The following is a 15,299-nucleotide window of genomic DNA, read 5'->3' as shown; positions in this document are numbered from 1 at the left end:
TTAGTTTTTTATGTTCTAAAAAGAGAAAATATTGTATTGTAGATGGACTATTGACCATTATCTGGAATTTAATAACAACTACTACATCAAGCATTTTTGAGTTTATTGTAAGAAAGTTAAGTGGTGAGCTGAAAACTGTAAGTAAAAACACAACTTATACAACTCCTAGAATATTTCTATATTGTATAAGGTATTTTCTGGCTAAATTGTTCTAGATACCTTTTATATGGTTTTCAACTGTTCTGTAAATGATTTTGATATTTTATCTAATTTTTAGTTACTGTATTCTTTCAAATCTTAAGACATCACTCCTTTCCTCTTGCATATTTGCTCTGATGCTTTCAAACACATAATTGAAAATATTACTTGCTGCATTCTTGCCATGAATGGTGGTGCATTCATTTAAATAATTTGTACTGTTGTGCAAAAGCATATTTTATAGATACTACAACAGTTATATGTTATTATATATTTTATATAAATTGACATGCTACTATTGTTTCTATGTCATTCAAAAATTTGTGGCATCATATTGACTAGTGTATGGGGCCTCTCCAACATCCTGCTTCAACGATATGTGTGTAAAAATTGGGCAGGTTTTCAGGGGTGGACACAGATGGCAGAGGGACCCTTTGCAGAAATAATGTAATCCACTAAACTTCCAGGGCTTCTTGTACAGGTATGGCGAAAACCACACAATTAGCGAGCACTCACCGACACCTGTTCCACGGTCCTGGTTACACCTGTGCTGCCACGTACCCACGCCTCCAGTCTTGGACGATTAAGAATACAAGTATACAAGAGTTCATACGGTTTTGTATGAAAAAGCAGGAAGTGGCGAGACGCCACGAAACGCGTCAAGCGTAGGATACAAATCACATTCATATGAGCTGGATTTATGTTTTTAATTATATTCAATAAATTAAGATTTTATCCAATACATTGAGTGCTCTGTATGAACTGTTGTATACTAGTACAGGTATGGGACCTGTTGTCCAGAATACCCAGGACCTGGGGTCTTCTGGATAATGGATCTTTCCGTAATTTTGATCTTCATACCTTGTCTACTAGAAAATAATGTAAACATTAAATAAACCTAATACGCTGGTTTTGCCTCCAATAAGGATTCATTATATCTTAATTTGGAACAAGTAGAAGCTACTGTTTTATTATTACAGAGAAAAAGGGAATCATTGTTTAAAATGTTGATTGTTTGGATAAAAAGGAGTCTATTGGAGGTGACCTTTCCGTAATTTGTAGCTTTCTGAATAATGGGTTTCCCATTCCATAAAAAAAGGAGACCATACATCCTTTTTAAATACAGTAATTATTCCTCATGTCAATTAGCATAAAACAGGACAAGGGATTGCTTGGATAAAACTTTGTTTTAAAATATATGTAATATAAGGCACTTATTTTGCCCAGGAAAAATAACCCATGGCAACCATCAGATGCTTGCTTTTAAACAGGTGACCAGTAAATTCTACCTGCTGACTGGTTCCTATAGGTTACTGTCCCTGGGCAAACTTAGTGCCTTTCAGGATGAAATTATTCTTGTTCGTTGATTGCTTATATACTGATGTCTTTTCCATTTATTTCAGATTGCAGATCTAGATCGCTGTGATTTATATCTTGCTATAATTTCAAAGTTTGTTAACTTATCTTTAAGATTTAACTGGAAAAACAGCTCTTCGATATTGAAGTTTATATATTATTTAACAGTTGCTTCAGCTGAAAACCTGCAGGACTTGAGCACAAAGAAGGTATATTTCACACTCTCTCTGCAACTAATGCACACTTATTACCACTGAGTGTTTTATTTTAAAATGAATAGTCCCATTATATGTAATAAAATGGTTACAGTGTGTGGGATAGAATCAGTAGAATATTTATTATTGTTTAAATAATAAGCTGATTTAGAGGCAGGCATTATATGTTGTTCATCTCCTACATGAAGCTTAGGCAGTTTTACAGAAATGACGTAATTATGAATTTCATATGAATTGTTCTTATTGAATACTTACAGTATTGGCATATGATTCAAGAAATGGATCTGATAATTATTCTTATAATTCGTTGTTCAGTGTTTGTCACAAGTCACACCAAAGCATTTATTTTATTAGGATGAAAATCTTGAACAGCAAATCCAAAAAATAGTCAGCATCGCCTGTCTGGCTTCAGTGTGTGGCATAGCTTCTTATTCATCCCAGTTTCAAGAGGATTCTTACAACTACATCAGTGTGCTTTGCAGATATGTGTCATCTATGCAATTAAATGTCAGCCTCTCAAAACCCATTGCTTGTGAAGAAAGGTATGAGCACAAAGATTTGGAAAACAATTTTAGACTTTTATTTAGTAGGTTTTTTTAATAGACCATGTACCCAGTTCATTTTTCATCCTTCCAGCAAGAATTTACTGTCTTTTGAGCATCATACGTGCCTCAGATAGCATTCCATCATTGTATACAGTTGTTTTTAATGCTACTGTATTGTGGGCTTTAAAAAGTGTTTATTCAGCTCAAATGCATACACAAAACAATAAATATACATCATTTCTATATCAAAAATGCAATCTGAAAGTAAATGAAGCATATCAGTACATGCAGTACAATTTTCAACAGATTTTTGCTGTGCCATTTGATGAGTTTTAAACATTTTTTGTATACATTGCTGTGTATGTGCTTTTCTGTGCAACTACAACTTAAAAATCCTGAGCAGCCTCTCAGGTGCTGTAATTTATGTGAAGAACATAATTTATGTTGCCTTAGGCAGATTTATCAAAATGTGAGATTAAAGCTCACCAAATAAAAATTAACACACTTTCTATTTATTCCTATGGGTTTTTTGGAAGTTTTTTATCAAACGGTAAACTTTGACTTTCACCCATAAATAGGTTTATAAAAATCCCATATGAGTGAATTTTTCTGTGGTAAACTCTGATCTGATATTTTGATAAATCTACCCCTTAATGTTATTATTTAGGAACTTACATGCAACCCAATATAAATACCAATATATGACAAAAACTGTATGGCCTATGTTAGCTTATGTTTTATGATTAAACTAATTTGCCTACCTTCTTGTTTGTTGTCCTAGCCACAAAATAAAACATGGGATTGGTTGCCTTAGGTTACTGCCCAGATGCTAGTAAATTAACCACTGTATTTCATATACCATGACTACATATTTAATATAATGTTTTACACCATATCTTTGATATTATAAATTAATGATTGTTGTTTTCCCGAAAAACTAAGTCTTTTATTTTTAGAGTACAGCATTTGCAAACTTCAGCATCTCAAATTAATTTCAAAATGTTTTTAACAGGTTACTAGAAGAAACCACTTCTCAAGGGTGGGGCAAAATAGTTGCTCGGTACTTACATGATCAGTGGGTCTGCTTCCATTTTGTCCTTCATAAACACAAATCCAGTTTATCTACATCAAACACCAAAAATCTTGAATTTGCTTCACTGATTTTCTCATCGCCAGCATCATCTTTACAGTCAGCTCTTGATGTACTCTCTGTTATTCCCTCGAGTGAGGTCCTACCTGTATTTTGTTGCATGAAGCTTCTGGTACCCAAGGTAATTTAACCAGAGGACTGCAATGGGAAGATCAGATGGCAATATAAATATATATACACTAACATTTTCCTTCTATTTAGGTTCTTGACTCTTCTGAACTTTTAGCAGTGGATTGTATCAATACAGCTTGGAAAATTGTGTTGTCTTCATGCAACACTCAACTAGTGTTTTGGCCCACCTTGCAAGTTTTTGTTGAATTTGCTTTCAGTAACGAAGTACTTTCTGGAGCTTCTCATACTAAAGGTCAATTGTATTTCCGAATAAAAGAGGTATGTTGTTATTTTATTATGCACAGGCAACTTCCTTATTTGTACTGAAGAAATTAAGTGAAATTCTATATGTAATAGTGTGGATCAGCCTGAAACCTGCAGGACACAGGAATATGTGTAGAATTTAATATTGCAATGGATGTACGCACACAGAGAATTGTCTTTACACAATTAAGAAAACATGTGAAGACAACATATTTTGCCTGTAAATATAATCTACCCATTTTACACATTAGGGCTTATTCTTCGTGAGTAATTAATATTTTGTCTGGTTTCCTACTGCGTAACCCCCCTCTCTGGTGCTGGGCCCAACTGGCACCCTAGGCAAACTGGCCGCTACATAATGCCCCCCCTCCATAAGCATGTGTGGTGATACCCAAGGGGTTGGAGTGACAAGCAGTTGGCGAGTAGTGTGTGCACAGGCGTTGTGCACAGAACTGGAGGGGTGGACTAGGGGTATACAGACAAGAGAGGGATGTGCCTAGAACCCCTGCCCCACCCAACCATTGCACCCTAGGCACATGCCTCTTCTACTTACCTCTAGTTCCACCCTTGCTCCTTGTCATATGTCTTTCTCTGCTTAAAATTCAAATTATGCTTATGTGCTTTTCTTTGTATTTGTCACCTGATGTGGGTATCGAATTTGTCTATCTATATTAGAGCCAACTTAGGTTCTGAAAGCTTGATGTGATAATTTTAGCTGTTTAGGTATCACATTTTTACCCATTTTAATTTCTTACGTATCAAAAACAAACTATATTATGCCTCAATTTTTAGATGATACAAGAAATGGTTGAAATGTCCATATCAAAGACAGGAGTATTCAATGTGTTGGTTTCTTACTGCTGCCAGTCATGGACAGACTATTCTAAGAAAGCTAGTATTACAGACGATGGTCTTCTACATGCAAAATGTTACATGGAAATCCTCACAGAAGCATGTGTGTTCGGCACTGTTTGTAGACGAGATCAGAGGTTTGTAATCTGACATTTGTAGATCTATAGTTGATAGAAGTGCCCACTCCCCAGCCACTCTCCTACTAACTACTGCATGAGTGCTTGGGGAGCAGGAGTTGAAAGCAATGTAGAGATGAAAAGAAACAGTTCACCAAGTCTCCCCATGTTACTTTTTTTTTTTAACTGGATCATTAATCAACATATTTTTTTGTTGAAATTAATGCTGTCATGTCTTGTGTTGGGGTGGTTATTGTGAAAGTAAAAAAAAATTATTCCATCCTTGTTCTTGGTTTTCTGATGGCACAGAAATCTATGCATGGAAGCTGATTCCAAATTAAAAATGTGCAAGTTGCTCACATTATTGGCACGGCAGCCATTGCAAACCATACCATGGTACACATACCATACTGACATGTGATGCACCTACTACCAGGACTAGAGATCTTGGTGTCCTCGAGTGGCAGATTAGAGCTCTTGGTATCCTCTAATGGTGTCCTCAAATGTACCCTCCACTGATTGCTACTACAAATGCATACCCCATGAGTAACAGACAATCAGGGGATCACCAGCCAATCAGATTTACAAAGGCTGAGACATCATTGACATCACCAAATGCTCAGAGTGCGATTAGATCCTTGCCTATTGGACACTTCGAAAAGGGCAGCCGGGGGAGGCACGTAGGCGTTCTTCTTACACATCCCCTACCCACCCCAAACTTGTGCATTTGCACGTGCAAGTTAGGGAGTGGAAAGTGGCGCAGCCCCTGCATTATTTGCATGAAAGTGTTGGATGATTTTAGCAAGGGACAAAAAACAAAGCTAACCTTATTTTTCTGCTAGTAAAATGTTCACAATTGGGACTAGTCAGATTGCATTTTCCACCATAAAAAATATTCATATATATCCCTCCTCTAGATTTACTCTAAATTATGCTGGATTTTTTTACTGCAAAAGGTTATTTTAAGGTTATGTTTTCTTTCTGAACTTTCTGAACAGTATATATAATTATGTACTTATTTCATCTTACAGGAAACACTAATATAGGCACTGTATACAAAATAATAATAATGTTGGAGCCTCTCTGAAATAATTTGCACACAACACCTAGTATGCCAAGCAAAACTTTATTACAGATAAAGTTTGTAGGAGAATAATATATACATCACCATTTGAGCAAAGGAAGCAAGCATCTTCATCTGCACAAAGCGACTGGTCCTGGAAAGAGATCCTGATTCACTCGGTAGAGAAGCCTCAAACGGTGCACAAAGGACCCTGGACAGTACGCGCGTTTACTCCACAGGAGAGATCTCAGCCAACAAAATGGGGACCCCCGGTTTTATATACTCTAATAAATGATCTTATACATTAAACCTCTTGGTCAACAACAGGTCTTGCTTCCCATGAGCTCAACAGGAGCTGGCCAGGCTTCCAACAAGCACACCCTAAGCAGAGATCTTCTCATCTGTTATTAGTATTTGAGTACATATTCTTCCCCGTGCCTATAGTAAAGGAAGTTCTCATGAGAAAACATATTGGGAACTGATAGAGTCATAAAAATATTAGGTCATTGAGTTCAATAGTTAATTTCCTACAAAGCTGCCTCATATAAGACATTGCTATCAATTTATTTTGATGTGTATATTTTTTTTATGCGTTTTATATTGACATGTGAATCAGACAAACTGGTAAGACATGGCAAGGTTGGAAACAAAGATAGTATACACAGACTGCTTTAGTTGGGTTGACATTCATATTAGGGATGCACCGAATCCACCATTTTGGATTGGGCCGAATACTGAACTGAATCCAAACCCTAATTTGCATATGCAAATTAGGGATAAGAAGGGGAAAACCTTTTTACTTCCTTGTTTTGTGACCAAAAGTCAAACGATTTCCCTCGTTCGGCCGGGCAGAAGGATTCGGCCGAATCCTACTGAAAAAGGCAGATTCCTGGCCGAATTCCGAACCGAATCCTGGATTTGGTGCATCCCTAATTCATATATTGACTAAACTGCTTACCAGTCACCAGAGATACTGCATTTACTGTATCTACTGTATCAATTTTAAATATGAAGCCAAGGACATGATCTGATGAAATAGGAAACTTTATGTTATGCATATATAATTTTTGTTAGTTAAAAATGTGCAAATGATTTATATCATTTTATATATTTGTGTGGAATGAGTGTTTTATTGTAATTGTAACTTATGATGCCTGCTAGAGAGAGGTTCTGACAAAAGTCTGATCATCTTATGAATGTTCTTTAGCTTACAATAGTAAATGTTTGTTTCCTTCTCAAAAGGTTAATTCAAGATACCCATGCTTTTATTGAAAGTTTAGGAAAAGATTGTGCATCAAACATTGCTGTGATAAGGTTGGTGACATACTTATTTTCAAACTTTGTCCTTTTTTCAGCTTAACCAATGGTTATTCCCTAACTATAACAACCGATCCGAATGAAAAATTAGACCAGTATTCTTTGGGGGAAAAGGCTAGGAGTAATAATACTAATACTAATTAAACGATTGGAAATGTATTTTATAATATCTAGCTTAATAGATGTTCAGCTAGAAGGAAAATAAAGACTACAAATGTAAATTCTTTAATTAATCAGTAATGACCAACTAGTAATACATAAAAGTAATACTGCCAAAACAGTTTTTGAATGTTACTACACAGAGCCACTTTACAACACTTTATACATATTTTCTTGCTCTAAGACGACAAATATTATTGAAGACATATTGAGCAAAATTTATCAAATCCCAGAGAGGACAAATAAAATGCCTTTTACATATTACATATTTCTCCAGACAGAATAGTAATATAGGACAAATAATATGTGTAATGTGTACAAAATGTGTAAATTTTTTCCACATTAAGAAATGTTAGACATACATTGCTGACTTCTGCCTTTGGAATTAAAGAATTGGTGACACATCTAGAAAATCCATCTAAAAGTGGTATCGTGTAATGAGATTGCAATTTGTGAAGCTCAGCAAATTAGGGGCCCTACCTTTTTTTTTTAAATCATCTGTTAAATTTAGAGTCCATTCTATATCTATTTTTCTGTTAATTTTTGAAAGTTCAGATAGTATTTATGCACTTTTTTTTACATAAGCCTAACTCAATGAGCTCATGTGAAAAAGGGGATATATTTTTCCCATTAAGAGGTATTTCACATAAATACTGTGTTTGCATTTTTGTGATTTAACTAGCATTCAGGCTGGGTGGAGCATACAGCAGAAAATAATATTAATATGCAAATATATTTTTCAACTCATATTTCATTTTTTTCTAAATATTTCAATATCTTTTCCGGCATTTGTTCTACAGCACGAACAGGGATGAACACCAGGTCCGAATATGTGCAACTGTATTTTTTAGTTCTTTGGATGAGTCAAATGCACTTCACACGCAGTTTCTGCAAGGCCTTGTAATTCATCTTCTTGATAAGGTATTGGTTGTTATTTGCAGTTTTTCTCAGGACAAAACATATTGGGGTTAATGGATTTAAAATGATTCCTATTTTCTATCTACTTTCTAATGATTACGTTATCAGTTTGTAATTTTAAGTTAGAAAGAAACAAAGCATGTTTATTTGCATTAGACAGTAAGAAATGTGAAGTTGTGGAATTCTCTCCAAGAAGTGGCTGTTCTGTTTATATTTTTTAGAATGGCTTATATGATTTTTTTCAGGTGAGCAAATGACAATACAGTTATTCAATGTTGGTCCGTGGAATGGTGCAGTTGGCATTGGTAACAGCTTCAGATGCTGTCCTCTATGAGAGACTACAGTCCTATATACTGAAGGTTAAACTTGATAGATGTATGCCTTTTTAAGCCTCCAGAACTATGTATGTATGTAACTGTGGTTTACCCCAGAAAGAAGACTGCAAGTAGAAAGCATGATACATAAGTGGTTTTGTTTTTGATGCTTTGCTTTTTCTTCTTTGAAATGTCATTAGCATTTGTGTTTTTGCAGTCTTGATTTTATATGTGCCTAATTTTTTTTAAGAGTGTGGAATACATACAATATACCATACAAATGTGGGTAAATGCCAATTACAGTTTATATTCTGTTACAGCATATATTCTGTTCTCCCAGAATCACATCAACACCCACAGCATTCCATACTTATTTCTGCTACCCACATCATCTGAACTGTCTAAATCTCTTTACCAGGTTACAAAGGTCTTTCTCCTGGCTTCCTAGTGAAGTGGTACATAAAATATAAAATTCTTATCCTGTCCTTACAAGCTCTGTATTATACTGCCCACTTTTGTTGGCTCTCATCTCCCAATACATTACTTCCCAGTAGTGATGTGCGGGCTGAGTTTTCCTCGACCCACACCCTCCTTAACCCGGCCCTCTCCTTCCCTCTGTTTATAGACTCGCGCCTGCCCCGCTCCTTTCATGACGTCACCGCAGGGCAGGCACAAGTCTATAAATTGGAAAGCAATGTGAGATCATGGGCGGAGAGCCCTTACCTTCTCAACCTATTCACTTGTTCTGTTACAAATTTTGTTTCTGTCTGCCTTCTCTTCCTAATAGATTGTAAGCTAGTCCCTCATCCCAACTGTGTACTGACACACTGGCACTGAAATTATTTTCACTGTCTAATTTGTAATAAATATACACCTTGTAAAGCACTACATATATTTATATAGAAGAAATAAATGAATAAATAAATATAATCCATATAAATCAATGCATGGCTGTGTAAATGGCTCTTCATATGAAACAATAATTGCCTTCGTATTGTTCTGCTTCATTTAAAAAGAAAAACCTGCTATGTTTTATTGAAAGTTTGTGGCCGTTTCCTTTGCAGTAAATACTGTACTGCTGTTATTGTATTAATCATGGACAAATGCATTTTTTTCATTTCAGGACATAATTGTTTCCAAGACAAAAACAAGGTACTATGGAAATTCTCTTCATCACCGGCTAAAAAACCGCCTGTGGCAAATGCTGTTAATTCTGATTCCCAAACTTGACCAGGTATTTTTCAACCGTGTTGTTTATTGCTGTTAACACACAATATGGAGTATAGAGGAAAAAGATTTAGGATTTTATTTTGTTTAAATTTTCACAGTGTATATGGTATTTAATTGGACTATTAAGGAAAATAGTAGTTTAAAGTGTCAGCCATGCACTAAAAGTTTAAATTATATTCATGAAATATATTTTCAAGGCAAAGTTGAATGCAGGTTTCCCCCTAAACTGTCTGGCCCTATAGAGCCAACACATTGTAGTAATTGTTAAGTCCAAAAGGATAACGAGCTAACAAATATATGCCATTCATATACTCGTATATATTTTTTATGTCCAACTAAAGCCCATTTTCAAAACATTTTTATGGCTGTTCCCATATGGAAACCTGTTGTACACCGACCCTTATAGTATCCTTTCCAAGTTGTGTACTAGTTCTCTTTATGAACAAAGCACATTAACAATCTTCAGCACACATACTTGCCATAACTTGGAAAAAAGTATGTCAATACACATTTATTAAATGTAAAATTCGGAATGTTTTGAACATATTCCACAGTTAGCTGGTTGGAGCAGAGGCTACAGATTCTTGTTACCGTAGGGGAATTAGATAAACACTGAAATTTTATGACGGCTAGGTAACTACAACAGATCCTATGTCTTTCAGCGGTACTGGCTCAGTTCTTGGCTTTTATAATCAAGCTTTAGTTGTCCCTTAAACCATAAGAATTCAGAATTGTTTTGAAACAATTGTTCAAAAAAGTTTGTGAATAATAGTGATTTTCTTTTACTTTTTACAGAACTTTCTCTCTGAAATCATTGACAGGATTTTCCAAGCTGGGTTCAGTAACAATCAAGCATCCGTTAAATATCTTATAGAATGGGCCATTATACTGATACTTCATGCACATCCTATATTTCTTTCCAAATTCTGGAACTGCTTTGGCAATGTAAGATTTTATGTTTGCATTCATTTAAATGTAATATCTGTGCACAGAAATGTCTCCTTTGATCTTGTTTAAATGGCTGCCTTTTTCTTGAGCTGAGGACCTGTTATGTATTTATAAGTTTGTCTGCAGTGCCAGTTGAACTTTTACAGTTACATAGAGTCTATAAACGAATATGTACCATGTATAAAGATTATTTTGTCTTGTAGAACTCCAGGTCATATCTATATGTTTCAGTCTGAGTGACTTTATTTTCTTTTGTGACAACCCTGAAGATAAAGTGGATAAGGCCAAGGGTTATGCCAGGAAAATGCTGAGGTTTTAAATATAAGGGTCAGACAGGGTGAATGCCAGATTATAATCATTTTCAAATTTAGAATGTTTATAGTTACAGTACATACAGTTTAGCTAAAAATCTGAGATGGAAAATATAGGCAATGATTCCTAAGGTCCACCAGGCCACCTACATTTTACATGAATGGAATATGCTTGACACTTGTAGAGACAGGTGGATTTTAGTCAGAAAAGGTAAATTTGAGTGCATACCGTTTATATGTTCAATACCTTTAAATTCCTTCGATTCTTACTGTTTTCATTACAAAGCTCATATGAGTGAAGTGTAGGAGCGGGTTTATAAAAGTATTTAGGCATCTCCGCTGTATCTACTAAAACAGGTACCTCTAAGGGTCTGGCCACATGGGCAGGTTTGGGGAGATTAGTCGCCAGGCAACAAATTTCCTCTTCTTCGCGGTAACTAATCTCCTCTTCTTCGAGGTAACTAATCTCCCCGAATCTGCCCTTGTGACCAGACCCCCAACATATCAAGATTTTTCTGATATTTACCAATTTTCTTTTGATTTTTTTGTTTTTGTAACAACTCTTTATTGCTAAAAATCAGGAGCTTTGAGGTACTGAGATGAAATTACTCTGTAAACTGCTCTGATTTGATACATAGTTGATACATTTCTTATCTTAATCCTTATTGTTATTAAATACAGCTGTTATAATTGATACAATAGTTGCTAATATTTCACAGATGCTGCTGAGATATGTATCCACTAATGCAGCAAATTGGATAACTGAGCTGCCAGACTGAAATACCAGAGAAAAAATCTTCCCCTTGGTTTCATTGTAGATTGTAACTGTAATGGTTTTTGTTTGCTTGCTTGTTGCAATAGTATTTGATCCACAAACTTCAGGTACTTGTCTTTTAGATACGCTATTCAGCAAATTCTATGAAGACGTGTTAATGTGTTCCATTTGTTTCCATCATCGTTCATTTAAATAATGACTTTCAAATGTGTGCTAACTATTCATGAAGGTACAAAAAAAGAGAAAGGCAAGCCTTTCCAGCTTCATTGTCATATGCTTTGTGTGCATCAATCTTGTGTGCTAAATCACTTATCAGAGCTGTTGCCAATGCAACCAATACAATTTGATTTTAGGCACCATGACTATATTATATGTATTAATCCCTTGCATTTATTCCAGACTGAAGAAAAACTTAAAACCAGCATTTGTACATTTTTGTCTGTGCTTCCTCATTTTGATGTAGTTATTGCGAATATTCCTGATAAGGTACGTATGGACAAATTGTTAATAACAACAAAACATTTGTTATCAGTTTGTATAGCGATACTTGTTAACCCCGCCAGTGTTTTTAAAATGATTTCTTTGGAGCCAGAAACTTTAGGGTGTTAGCTTGCCTTGTCTCTGAAACCAGACAGTGTTTATTTTGTTGATGGGGATGGAAAACCAAAAATGTTTTTCTTCTAAATAAAATGTAATACTGAACTACTTTAATACATATTTTAATTACACAATTCAGTGCTTTCAAAGTTATTGATTTGAAAGTTAAGCAGAACATGGTTAAAATCCTGGGTTCCCTTCAGAGGTCTTCCTCTCCCCCGCCTTAATCTTATCACTGATTCAAGGGCCTAAAGCAGCACAAGATGGGGACCACCACCATCACTGTGTCATCTGCTTTTTTTATTTATCAGGTTCAGAAACTGGGACTCTAGGATTACAATCACACTTTGGTTCTTAAAGGAGAACTAAACACCCGTACAAAAAAAGCCCCCCCCCCTTAAATGCCTGGCATTGTCCCCCTCTCCCTCCCTGCATTGTGCATTAGTAAAAAAAAAATGTTTAAATAAAAAATCTGACCCTAAAATAGAGCACAGCGGTGCTCCATGACACCATCTTCCGCCACTTCATAGTCTTTCGGAACTAAATGCTTACACGGAGCATGCACAATTGGGCCAAGTCAGAACTCGGCTTCAAATGTGCATGCTCAAATCTGCGTTGACTCCCAAAAGAGGAAGATGGTGCCTTGGAGCTCCTCTGTGCTGCTCTGCATTTAAGGATCAGATTTTTTTTTTTTACTAATGCACAGTGTGAGGTGAGGGTGGGCAATGCCAGGCAGTTAAGGTGGGCTTTTTTGGTACAGGGGTTTAGTTCTCCTTTAAACTGCTATCAAAAGCAGTGTTGATCTGCCCCTACTACTGTTCACATACCACAATTTTGGGTTTCTAGTAATGACAACTGTTTTTTATGTTTTTATTGTTTGTTTTTTTACTGTCAGGACTTTGGTCAAATTAGCAGATAATAAATCCTATTTTAATACATTTTATTTTCCAGGGATCTAGTCTAAAGAAGGCTCTAGTCACTGCACTTCAGTGGTGTTTCAATCACAACTTCAGTGTTCGGCTTTATGCATTGATTGCTCTAAAGAAACTCTGGGCCATGTGCAAACAACAGTGCATACATGAATTTGATGAACTGGCTTTAGTAATAGAGTCCAGTCTTGATCTAGTAGAAAATATCCAAGGCACTGGGTGAGTCTAAAGCTTGTAATATACAGGTGTGGTGTCTATTATCTGGTTGCTTGGGATATGTTTTTTTCCAAATAAGGGGTCTTTGTTTTATTATAAAACACTGTGCCTTATGCGCATGAGGTTTTTTCACTGCTTCTATCCCAAAGAACAGTCAAAGCACCCTTGTCCTAATACTGTAGAAAGCTATTGAATGTAAAGTGTAGGAATCCACTATCTTGGATTCGGCCAAACCCCCGAATCCTTTGTGAAATTAATTTGTGTTAGGGGAAGATATCAAAAACCTCCAGCTTTAATCCTCTTCTTTTGCATCTCTAATAAACTAATAATTTAAAACCTGTCATAGTGATAGAAAGTAACAATAACAATTATTTTTGTAGCATTACAGAGCATGTGTTTTTTAGATGGAGTCAGTGACCTCCCATTTGAGAGATGAACAGTCAGAAGAAGAATGCAAATTCTTTTTTTATATATATATATATATATATATATATATATATATATATATATATATATATATATATATATATATATATATATATATATATATATATATATATATATATATATATATATAAAAAGAATTTGCATTCTTCTTCTGACTGTTCATTTTCACAGAGATTTTGTGAAAATAGTGTCTTGTTTTATTCACAGATACATATCCGACGTTTCGGTCCCTATTGGGATTTTTATCCTTGAAAAAGGTCCCAATAGGGACCGAAACGTCGGATATGCATCTGTGAATAAAAACAAGACACTATTTTCACAAAATCTCTTGGAGTGCGGGTCCATTTGTCCTGATGTATTAATCTTTTGACCTATGCACCCACTTTCATCAAATCCGGTAAGAGTGTGTACACCTATATGGACATTATATATATATAATTTTTTTTTTTTTGTGTGTACAAACTGGAGTGGAGCGGTGTCCCTGTCTCAGACTTAGTCCATATCCTGGACAAAATATATATCAAAACAAAAAAGTCCACACCAATGTAGTGAATAAAAGAAAATTGCTTTATCTGAAACTCTGCAACGTTTCAAAGCTCCCGCTTCTTTGTCAAGCAGTATACATCAAAGTGACATCACATCCTATATAAAGGCTATGCCTTAACACAGTCGAAGTACTGTCTCGATAGTCGAAGTACTGTCTCTTTAAAAAAACTTTGACCCCCTAGTTCGCCATCTAAAAGCTACCGAAGTCAATGTTAGCCTATGGGGAAGGTCCCCATAGGCTTGCCTAACTTTTTTTGATCGAAGGATATCGTTTGATTCGAAGGATTTAATCGTTCGATCGAAGGAATAATCCTTCGATCGTACTATCTGCGCTAAATCCTTCGACTTCGATATTCGAAGTCGAAGGATTTCAATTCCCAGTTGAATATCGAGGGTTAATTAACCCTCGATATTCGACCCTTAGTGAATCAGCCCCTTAAAGTTAAATTCAAGGTGAACCACCCCTTTAAGCTGGTCAGAGGGATAAGCCAAACCCCCCTTTTGAACCATGCACTTTGTAAAATAATATTACTGTGACTGGGAGTGTCTGATTGACTGATGTAAAGCTGTGAAAGTTGTGAATAATATCTAATTATTTTATTTCATCTGTACAACTTGGCTCGTCAGTTTATTCTACACAATTTTTTCAGCCAAAACTAAGAGCTGTGGAGGGAATCGGGAGGAATTCATTGATTATTTTAGAAACAGTACAAAATTGAAAA

At 35.6% G+C, this 15,299-nt stretch overlaps 1 protein-coding gene across 2 annotated transcripts in view; it reads left to right on the top strand.

Moving 5' to 3' along the window:
- The window catches only part of tarbp1.L (TAR (HIV-1) RNA binding protein 1 L homeolog), a 100,504-nt gene that overhangs the window by 54,913 nt on the left and 30,292 nt on the right, over nucleotides 1–15,299 (top strand). For both annotated transcript variants that reach the window (XM_041562802.1, XM_041562801.1), the window contains exons 13-24: nucleotides 43–137; nucleotides 1,602–1,763; nucleotides 2,124–2,311; nucleotides 3,327–3,585; nucleotides 3,666–3,854; nucleotides 4,632–4,828; nucleotides 7,113–7,184; nucleotides 8,147–8,267; nucleotides 9,702–9,812; nucleotides 10,604–10,753; nucleotides 12,242–12,328; nucleotides 13,391–13,587. In XM_041562802.1, the coding sequence (XP_041418736.1) occupies nucleotides 43–137; nucleotides 1,602–1,763; nucleotides 2,124–2,311; nucleotides 3,327–3,585; nucleotides 3,666–3,854; nucleotides 4,632–4,828; nucleotides 7,113–7,184; nucleotides 8,147–8,267; nucleotides 9,702–9,812; nucleotides 10,604–10,753; nucleotides 12,242–12,328; nucleotides 13,391–13,587 (1,828 nt within the window). The remainder of the gene's footprint in view (nucleotides 1–42; nucleotides 138–1,601; nucleotides 1,764–2,123; nucleotides 2,312–3,326; nucleotides 3,586–3,665; nucleotides 3,855–4,631; nucleotides 4,829–7,112; nucleotides 7,185–8,146; nucleotides 8,268–9,701; nucleotides 9,813–10,603; nucleotides 10,754–12,241; nucleotides 12,329–13,390; nucleotides 13,588–15,299) is intronic.

Source organism: Xenopus laevis, chromosome 5L (assembly GCF_017654675.1).
Source record: "Xenopus laevis strain J_2021 chromosome 5L, Xenopus_laevis_v10.1, whole genome shotgun sequence".
NCBI classification, from domain to species: Eukaryota; Metazoa; Chordata; class Amphibia; order Anura; family Pipidae; genus Xenopus; species Xenopus laevis.
Note: the sequence above shows the minus strand (reverse complement) of the source record. Positions and strands in the feature narration are given on the sequence as shown.